This window comes from Lagenorhynchus albirostris, chromosome 11, assembly GCF_949774975.1.
Source record: "Lagenorhynchus albirostris chromosome 11, mLagAlb1.1, whole genome shotgun sequence".
Lineage (NCBI taxonomy): Eukaryota > Metazoa > Chordata > Mammalia > Artiodactyla > Delphinidae > Lagenorhynchus > Lagenorhynchus albirostris.
Window position 1 is genome coordinate 737,324 of NC_083105.1, and position 21,936 is coordinate 759,259.

Genomic DNA, 21,936 nt, shown 5'->3' on the forward strand with positions numbered 1-21,936 from the left:
CAGCCCAGCTGCTCCCTGCAGCGCCCGGGCTCCAGGTCAGTCCGGCTCCTCTACGCACTTCCTTACCCCAAAATGGGCTCAGTGTAGTCAGGGCAGGCTTCCCACTAACGTTCAGCAACGGCTGACGTTCCCGCGGCTCTCACTGTGCCACATCAGCTACTATGATTTACTCTCAGTGGGAGGCCGCTCCATAACGAAGCGGGTTATGAATCTGAGAGCGACAACTGTCACCTAATTCCAGGAGCTGGAAAACCGTCAAGAAGAACCAATGGTTTACTTATTCTATCTTAAGCTGCATTACAAACAACACCTGCCCAACAGCAGCAGATTCTTTGTCCGGCACTGGTTTCCTGGGCTTCTTGGGGTTGAGCACCCTCCCCTCTTCTGGGAAAGCCCTCAGGGAGCTATGGGTAGCCCCTCTCGCTGTGAATACTGTCAGGACAGACACAGGCCAACTCTGGTCTTCGAAACGTCTCTGCATGGAATCCTCTTCGGCGACTGTTTCCTCTTGGGCACGTACTCGGGCACAGGACCAGCGCCCAATGGAGACCTAGCAGCCCTGGGGTGGGGCACAAGTGAGGAAGCCCACTTCTGCTCTCTGCTGATGAATGGACTGAGGCAGGACAAGAGAAAAGGGGCAGATGCCAGACCCAGCCTCAAATACAAGCCTTGACGAGAACCCCTGAGTGGTTCTCATCAGGAGGGGAAGGTCCTGCTGGGTGGAAAGCTGGGGTGCTGGGCACCCCGGTGCTGCTTCACCAGCTCCAGCCTCCTTATACCAGGAGGCACTTACTCCACACTCGGAGAATGTGCAGAGCCCGCGCAGACGGGGAGGGGCTCCAGGGAGGAGGGGGCCCACACACTCACATGCAGGACCTCCTGCCGGAGCCCGGCGGGCTCTACGCAGCTGACCAGGCGCAGCAGCAGGTCCATGAGGGCCGAGGTGCCGATGTGCTTCAACAGCAGGCTGATGAACTTGTCCTTCTTCCTCAAGAACACAATCACCTGCAACCAGACAGCCCCTGAGAGGTGAGCAGGGCAGACCCTGACCACCAGGAGATGCTGCCCCCAAGAACTGCCATGGGAAAGATTCATTTTCAACAACAGTGAGCAGAAATAATGGAAAGACGTGGAAAGAGCTGTAAGAAAGCCCCCTCCGCCGCCCCCCCAGCAATGACAGGCAGAGCCCTGAACACAGGCGAGTCCACGAGGCGGTGGGGGCCTGAGAGGACCCTGGGCTGGCAGAGTTTGCCACACACCGAGACTGGGCACAAGTGCAGCCCCAGCACCCGAGTTGACAGCTCCCGGACGGGGGACACAAACCCGGAAAGCTGACAGGCCCCACAGGTGGCTGAAGGGAAAGGACTGAGGTTTCAGAAAAGCAGAGGCGGAGGGGTGCAGCTGGCTGGTAACCAGAGCCGACAAGACACGACGCAGCTAGCTGGCTGAGTGTGCAGTCACAGGGTGTGGTGCCTGAGCGCAGAGGGACGGGAGAAGCCCAGGCAGAGGCCTTCTTGGACACGTGTTGGCAAGCTCGGCTCAGCTGGCCACAGAGACGAGGTGCCTGCGAGTCCAGGCCACTGCACAGACCCAGGACTCTACTGGGGGCAATGGGGACACGGAACAGGCAAGGGATCCCAACCACCCTCATGCCAGAACCCTCATGCCAGAAGTGAAGGGAAGGAGGGGAAGGAGGAGGAAGAGAGAGAAGAGAGGCAACAGGGGCGGGGGGGTTGGGGAGTGGGGGGCAGGGGCGGGGGTTCTTTGAAAAGCGTGATTGGAGAGAAAGACTGAAAACAGCAGAGAGGGCTCCAGGGAACATCCCTACACACCCTACAGATATAAACACCATTACAAGGGGTTATCCGGAACAAGTTTAGGCCAATTTCTGTAAATTTGGAAAAATGAAAAATTCCTTTGAAAAACTCACTTACATAAACTGACAAGAAGAAAGAGAAAATCTGGAGTTCTAGAGTGTCAAAAGAAACAAAATCTCTAATTAAAAGCCTCCCCATACAGAAGACTCCAGGCTCTAAAGGCTTTACTAGTGAATTCTATCCAAAATTTAAAGAAAAATAACCCCAATCTTATGCAGGACTCCTCCAGGGTCCTTCTCTCATAAAATGAGAGAAGATGCCCCATATCATTGTATGAGGACATAAAACCTCGATTCCAAAACCTTGATATGCGCACTTTAAGAAAAGGAAATTATATAAGGACCTACTGTAGAGCACAGGGAACTCTACTCAATACTCTATAATGGCCTATAAGGGAAAAGAAGCTAAAAAAGAGTGGATATGTGTGTATGTATAATAGATTCACTTTGCTGTACACCTGAAACTAACACAACATTGTAAATCAATTATACCCCATTAAAAATTAAAAAACAAGGGAAGGAAATTATAAGCCAATCTCACTGATGGCCACAGATACAAAAATTCTTAAAAAGAAAGCAATATGGGGCTTCCCTGGTGGAGCAGTGGTTGAGAGTCCGCCTGCCGATGCAGGGGACACGGGTTCGTGCCCCGGTCCAGGAAGTTCCCACACGCCGCGGAGCGGCTGGGCCTGTGAGCCATGGCTGCTGAGCCTGCGCGTCCGGAGCCTGTGCTCCGCAACGGGAGAGGCCACAACAGTGAGAGGCCCGCGTACCGCAAAAAAAAACCCCAAAAAACAAAACAAACAAACAAAATAAACTCCACAACAAACAACATACTTAATTGTAAAACAGTTCTGAAAGCTTTTCCTCAGAGGCAATAAATAAAACAGAGGCCCACTATCACCACTTCAATTCAACAATGTATTAAAGGTTCCAGACAATGCAACAAGGCAAGAAAAAGAGACAAAAAGTGTAACATTTATAAAGGACAAAATAAAACTGTCATTAATCACAGATGGTATGATCTTATACATAGATTTAAAAAAAGAATATAAGGAATTCGCTGGCAGTCCAGTGGTTATGACTCCATGCTTCCACTGCAGGGGGCATGGGTTTGATCCCTGGTGGGGAACTAGGATCCCACATGCCGTGTGGCATGGTTAAAAATAAAAATTAAAAAAAAAAAAGTAAAAAGAATATAAATTATTAGAACAGCAGCTTTATTGATATTTCCAAAAACTGGAATCAGCCCAGATGTCCTTCAACATGTGAATGGTTTAACAAACTGTGTTCCATCCACACCATGGAACACTACTCACACTGCAATAAAAGCGAATATACTACTGATACATACAACAACTTGGATGACTCTTCAGGGATGTATGCTAGAAAAAAAAGCCATAAGGCCTATATGTTATATGATTTAATTTAAATAACAGTTTGAGAAAACAAAATTTCTGAAATGAAACAGACTAGTGGTTGCCAGAGGTTAGGGATGGGTGAAGGGATAGAGGCCAGAGGAAGGTGGGAGTAGTTATAAAAGGGCAACACAAAGGATCCTTATGGTTTAAGAACCGTTCAGTATGTTGACTGACGATGGAGACACGAACCTACACAAGTGATAAATTGTACTGAACTTAACACACGTACATACACAAATGACTGCAAGTGAAATGTCAATGTCCTGGTTGCGATCTTCTGCTAGCATTTTACAAAATGGCACCACTGAAGGAAACCAGGCAAAGTGTACAAAAGGTAGCTTTACGTTCTTTCATAAAACTGCACGCGAATCTACAATTATCTCAATAAAATTTTTCAATAAAAAAGACACTGTTTAGAATAACATGAAAATATCAAGTACCTAAGGATAAACATAACGAGAACTATGTAAGACCTCTACTCAAAGAACTTGGTTACTGAGAGAAATTAAAGAAGCCCTAATTACTCAGCTTTCTGCTATAGCACAGAAGCAGCCATAGATAATATGTAAACAGGAGCAGCTGCGTTTCAGTAAAGTTTCTTGTACAAAATAGGGGCGGGCTGGCTTTGGCCTGTGGGCCATAATTAGCCAACCCCAATCTATAGGAAATGCAAGCCTAATCAAAACTTCAGCAGGTTTTTCTGGGGAACAGGGGAGAATGTGGAAACTGACAAACTCACTCTAAAATTTGCTCATCCTAAAATAATGCAAAAGGCAAAGAATAGTAAAAACAACCTTGAAGAAAAACAAAGTGAGAGGACTAATTCTATCGAACATCAAAACTTACAAAGCTACAGTAATTAAATAGTGCTGTGTTCATAATTACAAACAGGACAGTAGAAAAGAAATGCATACACACGTGATTGCTTGATTTATGACAAGAGGGACACTGTGAAGCAACTGAGAAAGCACGGCCTTATCAATACAGTGCTGGGTCAACTGGACAATAATCGTATGAAAAAACACTTCAGTCTGACACCATTTACAAGAATCAATTCCAGGTGGACTGTAGGTAGGAATATGAAGGTAAAACAATAAAGCTTCTGAAAGATAACACAGAAGAGTAGTAAGAGAATTATCTTTATGATTTCGAAGTCAGCAGAAGTTTCTTAACAAAACAACAACAACAAAAAAAACCAAACAAATAAAAAGAGTTATGACTTGGACTATATGAAAATCAGGCTCTCTGCTCATTAAAAGATACCATTAAGAGAGTAAAAAACAAAACCAAACCTAGCAAGCAGAGTGGGAAAAGATGTTTGCAACGCAAAATCAACAAAGGGGGAATTCCCTGGCAGTCCAGTGGGTGGGACTCTTGGCTTTCACTACCGAGGGCGTGGGTTCAATACCGGGTCAGGGAACTAAGATCCCGCAAGCTACGTGGCACACCGCCCCCCACCCCCCAAAAAAAATCAACAAAGGACTTGTATCCACGAAATAGAATTCCTACAAATGAAAAAAGAAGAGACAGCCTGATAGAAAATGGGCAAGAGACTTCACACAAAAAGTATCTAAATGGCCAATTAATACATGAAAAGGTTCTCATCCTCACTAGTCACCAGGGAGATGCAAACTAAAAGCACAATGCTGTTATATACACCATCAGAAGAGATAAGATAAACCGACTGATAATATTAGTCAGGGCTGGAGAGGAAGTGGAAGAGCAGGAACTGTCATGCTCTGCTGCTGGGACTGCAAACTGGCTCAACCACTTTCACTTCAGCCATTCAAGCTGACCACACGTACATCCTAGTTACGACCACGTGGCACAATGCCTGGAGAAAAGGAAGTCCTTATGTTTTAGAGATACACTGAAATATTGACAAAAGAAACGACAAGCCGTCTGGGGTTTGTTTTGAAGTAGTGCCTGGGGGATGGCGAGCAGGGATAAAGGTGAAAGACTGACAAGGCCGCCTCCTGAAGCAGGTAACAGGCACAGGCGCCAGCAAACCTCATGGCCCTCCTGTGCCATCTACGGTGTGCAGTGCTGAGGCACACCAGGGCAGATGCAAGGCCGGAACAACCGTGGAGCAAATGTGGTCTCCAGGAGGCCCACGCTCCAGCTGAATGAAACGAGTTCACTCCCTGCTTTACAGAAAAATATTACTAGGCAATTCCTTTTTTCTTTTTTCTTTTTTTGGCTGCACCACGCGGCTTGTGGGATCTTAGTTCCCCGACCAGGGATCAAACCCCTACCTCCTGCAGTGGAAGCACGAAATACTAACCGCTGGATGGCCAGGGAAGTCCTAGGCATTTCCTTTAATTTGCTTTGAAACAATAAGTGCCCTAGACATACAGGCACCTGCCACCCACACAGATGCAGCAGCAGACACCCTAATGTCCTGCCATGATGCAGGTATGTCCTGGATCTCTCACCCATGACTGGTCAGTGACAGGACGAGCTGGCCTAGTTTGGGGCCCTGTGCAGCTCCCAGGGGTGGCAGAGGTGCTGCTTATTTCAGAGCCGGCCAGAGGAAGTCTCTCTTGGGAAGCCACTTTCTTAATCAAATCCCAGCTCCCACAGCAGCAGCCCACACAGCTCCACGTGTGTCCCACAGGACAGTCAGAAGCCTGCCCCCCACAGCCTGATGCACAGGTCACACAGCAGTGGCTGAGGGCAAGATGCGACGGCGTCAGCCACGCCTCCCTCCCACGTCTCGCGGGCTTGGCAGAGGAGTACCTGTGCAGTTCTTCTGGCGATGAGACTGCCAATGGTCTTGCTGAAAAAACTGGCGAGGAGAGGATTGAGAGGCGGCTCACGGTTCAAGAAGTCGTAAAGAAGGTTGAGCAAAGTCTCGTCCCCTCCCAGCCTGTCACTGATCTGCGGCACGTCACACGTCAGCAGCTCACAGGCTGTGTTTGGGTACCTGAAGGGGCACAGTGCAAGCAACTGGAGGTGAATGAGACTTCCCCACTACTCAGGAAGCTACTTGAATGATCTGCCTCTTAGGAAGCAGATCCACAGGCAGAAACCAAACGTGGCTAGACCTTGGAACAGAATAAAAATGTGATTGTTCTGTGACCAACCGGCATTTTTGACTACTAGAACCTCAATGTTTTTATCATACCTTTTTCTGGCTCCTCATACCCTAAACTCTGACATCCCACATTTTCTGACTCTATTTCCATTCTCTACGGAACTTTTCCTAATCTTTTGGCTTCTCCTCTGCCCTCCTACTCACCTGCCATGTCTCTCACCTCCATCAGGTTCGTCCTCCCCTCTCCAAGCCTTTCCTGACCCCACATGTCAACAAGCACAGATCTAGCTTGTTCCCACACTGAAGAGATGCTTCATCAGCAGTTTACAATGCAGTACCAGTTCTGAAGTGTTATGCAGGCAAATTATTATTAAGATATACCAATATATGTAAACGATGTACTATTCATTTGATAAAAATGATCAGACAGGGGCTTCCCTGGTGGCGCAGTGATTAAGAATCCACCTGCCAATGCAAGGGACACTGGTTCGAGCCCTGGTCCGGGAAGATCCCACATGCCGCAGAGCAACTAAGCCCATGCGCCACAACTACTGGGCCTGCGCTCTAGAGCCCACGTGCCACAACTACTGAAGCCCACGCACCTAGAGCCCGTGCTCGGCAACAAGAGAAGCCACCGCAATGAGAAGCCCACACACCGCAACGAAGAGTAGTCCCCGCTCGCCGCAACTAAAGAAAGCCCACGCGCAGCAACTAAGACCCAATGCAGCCAAAAATAATAAATAAATAAATGAATACATTTATTTACTTTAAAAAAAAAAAGATCAGACACAAAATAATCCTGATCCCATTACGTGTAATCCCATACCACTATGCTCCCTGCCTGACCCTCTGACAGACGTGGGGTCACTGCTGTGGTCCTGGGACAGGCCTACCCAATGTCCTGCTGCATCCAGGACAGAGCCCACCATAGCAGTGCAGTGACAATGCCTGGTGCCACACTCAGCACATCTGGGAACACAGGTGAGGGTGCCCAGGGCCAGAGCAGGCAGGAACCTGGCGGGAGCATCCTGTGGGGCTGACTGCCCTGGAGCACACCTGGCACCAAGCTACACGGGACATGCTGTGCAGCCTCAGGCACCTTACCTAACGTTTCTGTGTCTAGGCTGCTTTCTCGGAACATGGAGGTCTGAGTGTCCGCCTTCCCCACAAGGCTGCGTATAAAGCAGAGCAGCAGCGTCTGGCGCACAGTAAGCCCGGGGTCAAGGTCAGCCACTGTGACCCTACGGCTCCAGGTAGCCACCCACACGGCCCCAGCAAGGGCCTAACCCCAGGTGGTCACTGCGGTCAGCTAGGGCCTGGCGGCCGGCCCAGCATGGAGGGCAGGGGACAGGAGCTCAGCCTGGCTGTGGGGTGGGTGCTCCCCGTCACCCAGAGACGAGGGCCTTCTGAAGCCAAGCGGGCAGCCGGGTATGAGCGAACGCCCGATCCACACAGAGGGGCCCAGACGAGGTGTGGCCAGCGCCCAGCTCATGGGGTCGAGGCGAGGATGAGATGGGGCAGCTCCGTACCGTGGACGTGGCCCACAGTGACCAGCACAGCAGACAGTGCGGGGCCGCAAGGGGCAGAGGCCAGAGAGCCTGCTCGGAGTGCAGCATCCAAGGCCGGCACGAGGCCCCACAGGACACGGGAGGAGAGGTGCCCACCAGACTCCAAACAACAAGACAAGACTCACCAAGCAACAAGGGAGAAGCATGCCCCAGAGAAAGGCACAGAAGCTTTTCCAGAGCACACGGAAAGGCTCCCATCCAGTCTCTGCGTGTGCGCACGCGCACACACACGAATTGTGCACGTGTGTGGCAAGCTGAGCCACAAGGCGCTGTTGTACTTAGACAAGGTTGCATCTAGGTGGAGGGACTGAGATCTCTATCAGTATTTTATAATTACTCTTCAGAAAAACAGGTACTGCTCTAATAATTTATATAATTTATGCAGGAAATAGCCATCCCAGTTAAACACGGCAGACGGAACATAGAGGTTTGTGGCCATAAGGCAAAGAAGAAAAGACAAGAGAGGTAGAAACTCCGCGGAATGAACCTAGAGGGTGGGCGGCGAGGGAAGCAGGCCAGGCGCATGAGGCAGGTCTGTGTCTCAGGGTCCTGGGGGAGGAGGGTGGGCAACCAGACACACAGCTCAAGAAACCCAGAAGGACCCTGTGGAGCCCTCCAGGGCATGAAAGCCTTTCTGTGTCCACTATTTCTTGTTGGTAGGAAATAGGCTTCATTCAGCCTCCCTGACATTCCGCACGTTCCAAAGGGCAGGTTCAAACAGTTACTAATCAGGGAAGGGAGGGCTGAAGAAACAAGGGAGGGGCAGCCAAGAACCAATGGTGCAGGTCCTGGTTCCTCCTCGAGGGATACACATAACAGTATCTGTGAGCCCTTCAGCAGAACCAAGGCCTCCATCCAGGAGGACAGTAACTTCAGGCTGAGCCCAAGATCCCTGGAGCATCTGCTCTGTTACCTGACTGCCAGCCAACGAGAAGACAGCCACATACTCCGCAGCCCTCACCCCAAATTTTCCCTATAAAACTTCTCCCCTGAAATCGGGGAGTTTGGGGTGTTTTTTGTTTGTTTGTTTGCGGTACGCGGGCCTCTCACTGTTGTGGCTCCTCCCACCGCGGAGCACAGGCTCCGGACTCGCAGGCCCAGCGGCCATGGCTCACGGGCCCAGCCGCTCCGCGGCATGTGGGATCCTCCCGGACCGGGGCACGAACCCGTGTCCCCTGCATCGGCAGGCGGACTCTCGACCACTGCGCCACCAAGGAAGCCCAAGTTTGGGGGTTTTGAGCATGAATCACCATTCTCCCTGCAGGTCCCTGCAATCAAAAAACCTTTCTGTGCTCCAAACTCTGGCGTTTCGGTTTGCTTGGCCTCACTGTGCTTGGGCACACTCTTGCGTTCTGTAGCACTCAGAGAGGCCTGGGTGGAGACAGCGCCCACCAGGCAGGTGGAGGGTCAGCCCTGGAGGGTTGTTTTGTTTGCTCAGTTTTATACTTATTTACTACTAATTTCTCCCAAACTCTTTGACTATAAAACTCTCCTGGATGATTGGCCCTGCTTCTGAGATTCCCCTACCTTAACCCAGGGGATAAAGTTACATTACTGGGAAATTCCAGAGCAACAGGATTAGAAAAGGCCCTAAAATGCCCCTAAGGAAAGCTGCACACCTGTGGCATCAGACGCGTCAGCAGCAGGGCTGGAACTAGGAACTAGAAGATGTGAACGAAAAATGCTGCTGCCCTGTCAGTAAACAAAGGGTGCTGCAGCCATCAAGCCACTAGAGCCTCCCCGGCCGCCCTGCCCCGTGAGCCCTGAGAGAACCCGGGAGAGAGAAAAGCAGCTCAGCCACAGCAGCCACCCTCAAGGATGGGAAAAGCACAGGATCCTGGCCCTAGACAGCTGAGGTGCAGACCAAAGGAATGATTTCAGTGAGCCCAGACTCCTTTTTTTTTTTGGCTACGTTGGGTCTTCGTTGCTGTGCACAGGCTTTCTCTAGTTGCGGCGAGCGGGGGCTACTCTTCGTTGCGGTGTGCGGGCTTCTCATTGTGGTGGCTTCTCTTGTCGCGGAGCATGGGCTCTAGGCGTGCAGGCTCAGTAGTTGTGGCTTGCGGGCTCTAGAGTGCAGGCTCAGTAGTTGTGGCGCACGGGCTTAGTTGCTTCGCGGCATGTGGGATCTTCCCGGACCAGGGCTCAAACCAGTGTCCCCTGCATTGGCAGGCAGATTCCTAACCACTGCACCACCAACCAGGGAAGTCCCGAGCCCAGACCCTTGCATCTTTCCATACACAGAAAAGTGCTAAATTAACTTAAGATGTCTGGTTTTCTTTAATGAACAGTAAGCTTTTGAAGTCCCGACTACCTGGTCTTTGTTGCAAAAACTCCTATATATCCTGGCCCCTCCCTCACTCTTTAGAGCTGTCCCTCAGAGAGAGCTGAGAGTCCTGTCTCCAGGGCTTGAAGCCTTAGAAATTCTGCCAAATAAAACATTATTCTCAGCTTTTAGGCTGTGCGTTTTTTTTTCTTTCAGTTGACGAAGACACCTATGGAATCTTCAAAATTTCACGAGATGCATGTCCAGTCTGACTGGAAACCAGAGGGAGCTTAGAGCCAGCAGGAAAGAGAACGATGCACTCAGGCTGCGCCCCAACCTTGCCCCCCATGCAGACCTCCTCAGGATGCTGCCAGAGAATAGGATTTGCCAGGGGAAGGAGACAAAAAAGAGGAAGACGAAATCCTGGAGCACGGAAGGTGGACTCAGGAATTATCAGAGCGAGGATGGGAGAGTCCAGGAACCGTAACGGCAGGGATTCATTCCCTCTCCCCCGCTTCATGCCTCCCTCTGGGCCCTGCCCTGCTGCTCCCCAGGGGCTCAGCTGGGCAACTGGGCTCAGCTGTCCTCTCTGCTCTGCCCCTAAGTGTGGCAGGCAGGGTTATTTGGTGGGGGTGGGGGTGGGGTCCTTCCTGGGGTCCTGCCCTGACCTAGCCCTGCTTCCCGCTGGGTGAGCAGTTCTAACTCTGATTTGGAAAGAGGAAGCCCTCCACTCAGAGCTAAAACATCCCCCCACACCACCAGCATGAGGAACAGAAGTGGTAACTTGGAGTCCATCTGCTGGCTTTTCTGTCTTATTTCTCAAATGGTCCAGAACTCTGCAAAGTGCACAGGAATCTCAAGAAAGAGGCCAGAAGCATCCTCAGGGTTCTCAGGCTGGACCAGGTGGCCAGCTCCCGGCCCAGGGCTGCTCCACAGAGGTCTCACCTGCATGGAGCAGCTTCTGGCTTTAGCAGAACAGCTAACCACTCAGGGCAGCTCCTCTGGACCCGTGTGGCTCGGGCACACTCCCTGCTCTCGGGAAGGGTCTCTCCGTAACCAGCCTGCAGCCACGAGGGTGAAGCCACAGCAGCTGGGCTGCAGAGGCACAAAGGCGGCTGGAGGAGGTGCTGTCGCCCTGCCCAGGTGGCCTGGGGCGGCCATCCAGAGGCAGAGCAGCGCAGGCACTGGCTCCGCACTCTCCGCTGTGTCACCTGCTGCTGCCACACGCTCCGAGGGCTGAGCTGAGCAGCTCGACGGAGACCTACGGCTCAAAGCCTGAAACAGGGCCTATCTGTATCTTTCGCATCTTTAAAAAAATGATCTTGACTCCACTTCTTCCTTCAGCTACTACCTCATCCATCTACCCAGCCTATTCTTCTTCTCAAAAAGGACGTTTTGATTTAATTTTAATTAAAAGCAAATAAATTTTTAATAAAAGCAAGTTAATTTTAAAATTACCTTTTATTTTATTTATTTATTTATTTATTTATTTGCGGTATGCGGGCCTCTCACTGCTGTGGCCTCTCCCATTGCGGAGCACAGGCTCCGGACGTGCAGGCTCAGCGGCCATGGCTCAAGCGCCCAGCCACTCTGCGGCATGTGGGATCCTCCCGGACTGGGGCACGAACCCGTGTCCCCTGCATCGGCAGGCGGACTCTCAACCACTGTGCCACCAGGGAAGCCCTAAAATTACTTTTTAAATTAAAGGCTTTTTACTTTTTTTAACAGGTGATATGGGGACTTCCCTGGTGGCCCAGTGGTTAAGACTCCACGCTCCCAATGCAGGGGGCCTGGGTTCAATCCCTGGTCAGGGAACTAGATCCTGTGTGCCACAACTAAGACTCAGAGCAGCCACGTAAATAAATAAACATTAAAAAAAACAAAACAAAAACCAAAAACAGGTGATACACACAAATGCTTTTAAGACTCTGTATGACAGGGCTCGTGAGGAAGGGCAGCCCCCCTCCTTTCCCACTCCCACATCCCACTCCTGAGACAGTCACCACAGTCTCCTGGCATTTTCTGTATTACTGACATCCATGTTTCCAAATAAAATACAAGTACACTTCTTCATCTAGCAATTTTAGGTATTACAAATTGACCTCCTATGGTGGAAGGTGAAGATGTAGCTCGCACACCTCACGCCACCCTGCCCTGCCGCCCCACTGCCCTTTCCCCCTCTCTCTATAAAATTATACCACAATTAGTTAAATCCATGTCCAGTGTGGCCCTCTGTATGAACATGCAAACACTGTTCTATTTGCTTACTTACATGCATCCTTCCCTCAGAGTTAAAGGTATTCTCACTGCCTTGTTTGCTTTGTTTGTACTCACCCACTGCTAACCTCTCCCAAACTCTGACTATAAAGCTCTCCTGGCTCACTGATGCCACGCTGGGACCCCTCTACCCAGAACCACAACATGCTGCCCCAGCCCTGCTCCCCGTCACACTGTCGCCAACACCCTCCAGACAGGGAGACCCTCGACGGGTCAGCAACAGGACACATTTGGGAGTGAGAGAGTGAAAGGAATGGGGCCCACTAATGGCGATGCTGAGATAAGAGGCGCTGACCAGGCACATCTCAGGGACGATGGCCTCTGATCTATCACAGGTGATCACCATGGCCCCAATCCCCTGGCTCCCCAACAAGCAAGCCCCCGCCTCTTTGCAGAGCTCTCCTCTTCCAGCGCCGGCTGCCTCCCTGTCAGAGGGGCGCGGTGGACCACCACGACTGCAGCACTACTCCCCATCACCCCGTCCTTCTTTACTTGCCTCCTAAGTCATCAAAGACTTTCTGTAAAAAGTAAAGGGCCAGAGAGTCAATATTTTAGAACGCCTATGTTGTCACGGCCAACAGGGCATGGATGTGTCCAACAAGACTTTCCAGTGAAAATGACGGACAAGGAAATGTGAATTTTGTCATTTTCATGTGATATTATTATTTTTCTATTTTTTCCATTTAAAAATGTAAAACCATTCTCAGCTTGCAGGCCTCACAAAAACAGAATCTGACCTCAGGCCGTAGTTTCCCAACTAAGACTTTACCACCACACACCAACTCCCTGTGGGACACGTGCGCAGCTGAGGGCACCCTGTCTGCCCTGAATCCCTCTGCATCACTAGCCCCAGCTCCCCCGCTTCCCAGAGCCTGCTCGGGCCCAGAGAGGCACCCTCAGAGCCAGAGGCCAGCTCTGCTGTCCTTCCTGTCACCTGAGGCCCCACCCATTCACACTCTGTCCTCACTCCAACCCTTGTCCTAAGTCCTTGCCCTGTCCCTTTTGTTGTCCCCTAACATCCCAGCAGACTGTTGAATGGAACATTTTAGGAAAAACTCTGAGAACGGTCAGGATCACTAATGACACAAAATATGTCCTCCAGGCCCAAGACCCCACGGTCGAGCAGTCAGATGCCGCCTGTCTCTGGGGACTGGCTGTTTCACCAGTCAGGCCAAGGCTGCACCCATCGGCCTGTCAGAGCTCAGCCTTTCTTCAGCACATATTCACCCAAAACACTCCAACACGGTGCAGCTCGCTATAATCCAGAGTGAGGAATCACACACAGGAGATCCCCAAATCTTCAACATCACAGAAGCAAAGCCCACCGGAGGGGCCTTCTCGCATGTCAGGCGGGGCAAACGTTTACGGTCAGCCACCCTGTCAGAAAGCCCGGCTCTGACCGTCCTCAAGCCCTGCCCGCTGCCACCCTGCACGCTGCCCAGCGCCAGGCCACCCAGCACCGCGGTACGTACTTGAAGCGGACCTTCTCTTCCACGCCCAGGGCCGGGTCCTGTGTGACGAGGCTCACCAGCTCCTCCATGCTCTGCTGCCTGCACAGGAAGTCCAGCAGCTTCCGGTTCTGGGCCTTGCACTCCTGCAAGATGTCATCTTCATCCATTAACTCTCGCAGCGTCACGTCCTCCTTATCCAGCAGCTTGTCGACGTGGGACGTGGTGCTCAAGTCAAACTTCCAGAACATGGTGACGGCCACAGAGCTGCGAGCAGACAAGAGGGTCGCTGCCACCAGGTGCGAACCCGCCTCAGCAACCCCCGCACCCAGGTCCCGAAGTCTACCCACAAGGGGGCCCGGGCTGCAGGGTGCACTCCCCCATGTACAGCAGGACAGCTCAGCTTCCTGTCCTCCCATGGGGGCCCCCGGGGCTCCCGCCACTAGCCCCTGGGCTCTGAGGCCAACACATGCCGGTCGCCCACATGTCTGACGGGGGATGCCCCTCCACCCAAACAGCGAGGCTCACAACCCTCCTCCCCAGCGTCCAGCCCCTCCTCAGTGAACACTGGGCATCTCTCCCCAGACGTCTCCGTACCATATATATTTTTAGTTTTCTGTATATTATGTTTTGACATCTTTAAAAAACTTTCTGATTGAGGAGACACTGCCCCTCCTGGGCGGCCAACTCCTAGAGATGGCAAAGGGCTCTCAGGAGCACTCCTGTGACCTGCAGGCTGACCCCCTGGAGCCCTCCTCCTCTGTGGGCCCACACACACCCAGGGGACTACGTTCCACTGCCTTCATTATCCCAGGGCCAGGGGCCAGGCAACCAGGAGCCACCCATATGGCTTAGAGCCCACCGAGATCATCCAAGCAAGCTGACCCGAGGCTGTTCACCCTGTCCAGCCTTGCCTTCGGAGCGGAAAGCCCAATAAAAGCTGCTGCCTCGGCTCTGCCCTGGCTCCTCCCCCTTCTGCCTCTGGCCCCCCTCGGGCTTCCTGCACGTGGCCCTCGTGCGGTCGGTGCCTCCGGCCTCCAGGACCCGGGAGTGTAACGAGCTCTGCCTCCCTGTCCCTCCTGCACCTCCTCTCGTGGCCGCACCCGCCTGGCCATCCCTTACAGGACACAGAGCAGCTCCCAGCACAAACCTCAACAAGCCACGCTCAGGACAGCTCCCTCTGCTCGCCCCTCTGCCCCTCTGCCATCCCCACCTACTCGGCCCCTCGTCTCCTTGCATCACCTTGCTGAGTAAGCCAGGGCTGTCCCTGAGGCCCCCACCTCCCTCACATGCACACACTGAGTCCTAGGTCCTGTCACGCCACTTAAGGACTCTCGATCCACCCACCCCTTCCCCTGCACCCCACATCACCCTCTGCGGGCTCCTGCTGCCTTTGCCTGGACTCTACAAGGCCTGAAGCACTCAGTGAGTCTCATATGTCAGTCTGTGGGCCTCGGTTGGTTTGCAACAAAGTTTTCGCTGTTGGATACAAAATGAAAAACATAAAGCCTGCATCTTCAACAAAGTTACACCTGTATCTTGAGATTACCTTTCCAATGTTACACAGATCACTACGTGCAAAATCATGGTGATAGCAGATGGGACTTACCTAATAGTTTTATTTAGAAGAGAAAAGGACTTTTCACGTGACGTGAGCCCCAGTGTGTCTGTGCATGAAGCCCAGCTGCCCAGGAGTCCCGGACACAGGCCCCTCAGCTGTCCAGCCACAGCCTCCACAGCCTCTTGTCTTTGCTGCGTCAAACTCACTTTCCCAAAACACAGACACACGTCTTCACATCCCTCTCACGGTGGTTTAAAGCCTGTGCTAGCCCCAAATGCCCACTGCTCACCAGGCCGCCTCTCCCAACGTGCCTCCAGGTCCTCTGGGCACTTCCCGCTGCCTCCTCGACCCCAGGGATGCCGTGTCTCTCTTCTCACACACACCGCACTCTCTGCCTTTGCCCTTCTGCACACACTCCTGTGCTCAGTCCCTTCACTGACAAAATCCCACCTGCTCCACCAGACTCAGAGGTGGGGCCGCTTGGACTTGCAGCGCAAGGGACTCCACAAGCTGACCTGCACTCAGTTTCCATCTAGGTCCTAATATCTTCCTTATTTCTCTCTTGAGGAGTGCATATGGGTATTTGCCAGTGTTAGTTACAGACTCTGGGGGACCAGAAATAACGATTACTAGATGTACCTTCAGGAAAAGATGGATGTCCCCACACACACATCAGGTGCCCTCTCTCCTAAGGCCCTACAGAATGACTCATGTGCTTGGCTAACATACAATCCAGGGAAAGAGGGGAACCAGAGGGAGGACCCCCACCTAGCCAAGGCTTTGTTTCCAAACAAGAACCTGCCAGACATGGCAGCTAGAGGTGGCTCCTATGCGCCCTGTTTTCAGCGAGAGTGGGTGAGTGTCTTGAAGTGAATATAGGGTATCTTGAAGTCTGCCTTGTCTGACACTATTACAGCATACCATTCTTGTGGTTTATATTTGCTATATCCTTTAACATACTTTTACTGTCAAACTATTTGTATTTATATATACATATATATATATATTTACATTTATATATATATATTTTTTTACGGTACGCGGGCCTCCCACTGTTGTGGCCTCTCCTGTTGTGGAGCGCAGGCTCTGGACGTGCAGGCTCAGCGGCCATGGCTCACGGGCCCAGCCGCTCCGCGGCATGTGGGATCCTCCTGGACCGGGGCATGAACCCGTGTCCCCTGCATCGGCAGGCAGACTCTCAACCACTGCGCCACCTGGGAAGCCCCCTGTATTTTTATATTTAAAGTGGTGTGATGAATTGGGAGATTCGGATTGACATGTATACACTGATGCGTATTATGTGGATGACTAATAAGAACCTGCTGCATAAAAAAATAAATAAAATTCAATTTAAAAAAAAGTATGATCCTCAAAAGAGTTACATAATTCTAAAAAAGACTTGAGACAATATTTTATAAAACATTTAATTTTACTCATATGCTTTGTTACTTCATTGAAAAGCACGTATTTAGCACCTATTATAAGCCAGAACTGCATTATATACAGGGGTTATAACAGTGAGCAAAACAAATACGGTCTATGACTTCATGGAAAATTCAGCCTACTACGGGAGTTTCGTAATGATGATATAATCACGCAAATATATAATCAGTTATAGAGTATTTAAAATTTTAGGTACAACAGGTATAGAGAGCTATGTATATATATGATACAGGGGCAGAACTCAATGACTAACTGGATGTGGGAGAAAAAAGGTCAAGGATTAATTTTCGTTCTTGACTGCATACATAGCTGGAGACGTTCACAGATATAGGAATCTTAAAAGATCATTGCATTGCACAATTTCACAAGGCATCATTCACATGTTTGCAGTGAAAATCATTAACTTCTTTGACTTTGTACACAAGCTTGATATTCATTTGAAAGATCTAAGAAAATATGGCATGTAGGCAATTGGATGTATGCATGGTAAACTCAGGGAAACAGTTTGAGGTGGAGAAATAAATGAAGCCACAGAGAATAAATGAAGCCATGAGATTGTAGAGAAAAGATACAGGATGAGAAGAAAATAGTATCTGTGAAGCTAAAATATTTTAAGGCCTAATAGTGGTCCTGAGCAAAGAATACAGACTAAGAATAGCCAGACAAATAGAATGAAAATCAAGACAGTATGCTAAGTAGCTTAATGGTGGTAATTATTTCATGATGTATATATATATCAAAGCATCATATTGTACACCTTAAATATGTACAATTTTTATTTGTCAATGATACTTCAATAAAGTTCTTAATTAAAAAAAATAAAAAAATAAAGTGTTTCTTTTTAAACAGCAAAGACTGATTGATAAGATCTTGCTTTGCTATTCTGTCTGTTATTCTCTGCCTTTTAATTAAAATATTTAGATCATTTACATGTAATATGGTTGGGTTTGAGTAATTTGAAAAAAATACAACATGACACTCTCAATAAATGAGGACACTCATGACACTCTCAATAAATGAGGAATAGAAGGGAACTTCCTGAACCTGATAAAGGGTATCTACTAAAAAACCTACAGCTATCAGCACACTTAATGGTGAAAAGACTGAATGCTTTCCTCCTAAGATTGGAACAACAAACTCTAAGCACTTATATTCAAGATTGTAGCAAAGGTCCCAGGTAGTACTATAAGACAAGAAAAAGAAATAAAACACATACAGATTGAAAAAGAATAAGTAAAATTTTCTTTACTAACAAATAATATGATTGTGTAAGCAGAAATGCCTAAGAAATCTATACGGAAAAGAGCTACAAGAATTAATGACAGTGAACAGCTAGCTTACCAGTTACAAGGTCAATATCCAAAAAGTAATTGTATCTCTATATACCAGCAATAAAAATTGGTAAATAAAAAATATTTAACTTCTGCTAACAACATTCAAAAACATGAAATACTTCAGGATAATTTAATAAAATATGCGCAAGATCTGCACACTGAGGGACTTTCCTGGTGGCGCACTGGTTAAGAATCTGCCTGCCAATGCAGGGGACGTGAGTTCAATACCTGGTTTGGGAAGATCCCACATGCCGTGGAGCAACTAAGCCCGTGTGCCACAACTACTGAGCCTGTGCTCTAGAGCCCGCAAGCCACAACTACTTAGCCTGCATGCCACAACTACTAAAGCCCGCACACCTCTAGAACCCATGCTCCGCAACAAGAGAAGCCACCACAGTGAGAAGCCCCCATGCAACAACAAAGAGTGGCCCTCACTCACCACAACTAGAAAAATCCCAAGCACAGAAACAAAGACCCAACACAGCCAAAAATAAATAAATAAATTTATTTTTAAAAAGAGATCTGCACATTGAAAACTATGAAATGCTGCTGAGAGAAATTAAAGAAGACTTAAATAAATGGAGAGATATACTATGTTCATGGATGAGAAAATGCAATATTGTTAAGATGTCAGTTTTCATTAAACTGGTCTACTGATTCAATGCAACCCCAAATAAATCCTAGCAGATTTTTAAAAACAGAAATTGACAACTTGATACTAAAATATATATGGAAAAAGACCTAGAATAGCCAAAGCAATTTTGAAAAGGAAGAACAAACTTGGAGTGCTAACACCACCTATTTCAAGACTTACTGTAAGGTGAGATTAATCAAGACAGTGTGGTTCTAGTGGTTCAACAGAACAAAGTAGAGAAGTCCAGAAACAGATGAATACATATATGGTCAACTGACTTTCAATAAATGTACTTAAGCAGTTTGATGGGGAAAGTATAATCCTTTTCAACAAATGATTCTGAAAAACTGAATATCTATATGTAAAACGACCTCAACCCTTACCTCACATCATACACGGATCACAGGCTTAACCATAAAAGCTGACACTAAAATTTTTAGAAGAAAACTTAAGAAAAAAATATGTGGGGGGACTTCCCTGGCAGTCCAGGGGTAAAGAACCCACCTTCCAATGCAGGGGACACAGGGTCGATCCCTGGTCGGGGAACTAAGATCCCACATGCCACGGGGCAACTAAGCCCACGCGTCACAACTATTGGGTTCGCGCACCTCAATGAAAGATCCCGGGGCTTCGCTGGTGGCACAGTGGTTGAGAATCTGCCTGCCAATATAGGGGACATGAGTTCGAGCCCTGGTCTGGGAAGATCCCACTTGCCGCAGAGCAGCTAGGCCCGTGAGCCACAATTACTGAGCCTGCGCGTCTGCAGCCTGTGCTCCACAACAAGAGAGGCGGTGATAGTGAGAGGCCGCGCACCGCGATGAAGAGTGGCCCCCGCTTGCCACAACTAGAGAAAGCCCTAGCACAGAAACGAAGACCCAACACAGTCATAAATAAATAAATAAAAATTGAAAGATCCCGCATGCCTCAACAAAGATCCCACGTGCCACAACTAAGACCCGACGTAGCCACAAAAAAAAAAGATAAATTAATTAATTTAATTAAAAATAAGATTTGTGAATTTGCGGTACATAAGATACAAGAAAAGACAAATTAAAAAAAAAAATCTTATAAACAGCCAGTCCTGGTGTCTGAGGGATTCTCTGGGCCCAGCAAAGCGATCAAGTTTCCAGAGCCCTGAAGACAAGGGGTATACACCCCAAAATATGGACTCATTTTCCACTCTACCTTCATTGGCCACATCTCCTAATACCTGGCAAGCAAATGCAGTATTGCCTCACAATCTGATTGCTTCTCTGAGGTACCCACCAGTGTATTTGGGGAGAAGCTTCGAGAACAAGTTGAGGAGTGGCTGTCCTTCTGTGAGACTAGAGAGATTCCACGAAACAATCTGCATATCATGAAGGAGGAGTTCAGGCAGAGGAAGCAGCTGCCGGATTACTAGGAAGCTGGAGAAACAGGAGAAGAAATGCTTGAAGAAGGAAAACAAACGGCTGGCTGCGATTGCCCTGGCATCTCCAGAGAACAGCAGTAAGACCCCAGAGGAATGTGAGGAGACAAGTGAAAGACCCAAAAGGAGGCAAAAGCAAAAGCCCCAGGAGGCTCCTCAGGAGAATGGAATGGAAGACCCATCTGTCTCCTTCTCCAAACCCAAGAAAAAGAAATCTTCCACAGAGGAGCTGGTTAGTAGTGATCCTGAAGAGACAGCTGGCAGTGGAAGTCCTCCCAAAAGGAAGAAATCTTTCCCCAAAGAGGAACCAGTAAGTGACCCTGAAGAGCCAGTAAACAAGAATGTCCCCAAGAAAAAGAGGACCTGAAGAGGCTGCTGCCAGCAAGAGCAGCAGCTCCAAGAAAATGAAAAAGCTCCGAAAGCTCCTCCCAGGAAAATCAGAAGGGACATTTCTCTAGCGGGGCACAACTTGCAGAGGTATTTCCCAATCCATCCCCTATAGCCCAATAAAAATTAAAAACAAACAAAGAAACTGATAAACAGGATTTCATCAAAACTGAAAACTTCAATTTTGAATGATACCATTAAGAAAATAAACAGATAAGTCACAGACCAGGAAAAAAGTATTTGCTGTCTATCTCTGACAAAGCATTCTTATCAAGAACGTGTAATGAGCTTTTAAAAAGCAATAATTAAAAAAAATACTTAACTAAACAAAATGGACAAAAAATTTGGACAGACACTTCGTAAAAGAAGATATACAAATAGCCAATAAGCACATGAAAAGATGATCAACACTGTTATCGAGGAAATGCAAATCAGAACCACAATAAGGTACCACTAGAAGGGCTAAAATTAAAAAGCTATCAATACCAAGTGCTGATGAGGATGCTGAACTGAAACTCCCATACACTGTGAGTAGCACCATAAAATGGCACGACCACGATGGAAAACACTTCGCCAGCTTGTTATAAAGTTAAGCATACTTACCGTGTGACCCAGTAATTCCAGTCCGAGGTATTACCCTAGAGTAATGAAATCATAAATCTAAACAAAGACTCCTTGTAATTGAATGTTCACAGCTGCCTTATTCATAATAGTCAAACACTGGAAACAGCTCAAATATCCATCAACAGGTGAAAGGATAAACAAAGGATGGTGTACCTACAATGGAATACACTCAGCAAAAAGGAACAAGCACATCTGTAAACACAGATGAATCTAATAAACGTGGTAAGTAAAAGAAGCTGGACACAAAAAAGTAAAACTATAAGATTCCATTTATATGCAATTTTAAACAAAGCAAAATGAACCCATGGTGACAAAGAGACTAGTGGTTGCTTAGGATCAAGGGCTGCAGCACGAGGGAGTGACAGGATGGAGTTTTGGGGGTGATGCAAATGCTCTAAATCTTGATTGTGGTGGTATATTTGTCAAAATACACAGAACCACAAATATAAAATGGGTCCATTTATTGTATATAAATTACACCTCAATATTATTATTATTATTAATTTTTTTTCTATTTAATTAATTTTTAAGAAAAAAATTCTTAATTTTTTTCCCACAGCATGTGGGATCTTAGTACCCCCACCAGGGACTGAACCCGTGCCTTCTGCAATGGAAGCGCAGAGCCTTATTAACCACTGGACTGCCAGGGAAGTCC

The 21,936-nt window shown here is 48.6% G+C and overlaps 1 protein-coding gene across 8 annotated transcripts in view; it reads right to left on the reverse strand.

The window, feature by feature from the left end:
- PPP6R2 (protein phosphatase 6 regulatory subunit 2) overlaps window positions 1-21,936 on the reverse strand; it is an 84,337-nt gene that overhangs the window by 26,204 nt on the left and 36,197 nt on the right. For 7 of the 8 annotated variants that reach the window (XM_060164540.1, XM_060164542.1, XM_060164541.1 and 4 more), the window contains 3 exons: window positions 13,915-14,157; window positions 6,037-6,223; window positions 868-1,005 (listed from right to left, as the gene is read on the reverse strand). In XM_060164540.1, the coding sequence (XP_060020523.1) occupies window positions 868-1,005; window positions 6,037-6,223; window positions 13,915-14,141 (552 nt within the window). In that variant the 5' untranslated portion in view covers window positions 14,142-14,157. Of the gene's footprint in view, window positions 1-867; window positions 1,006-6,036; window positions 6,224-13,914; window positions 14,158-21,936 lie in introns of those variants that run through there. The other variant, XM_060164547.1, reaches the window with a different exon arrangement.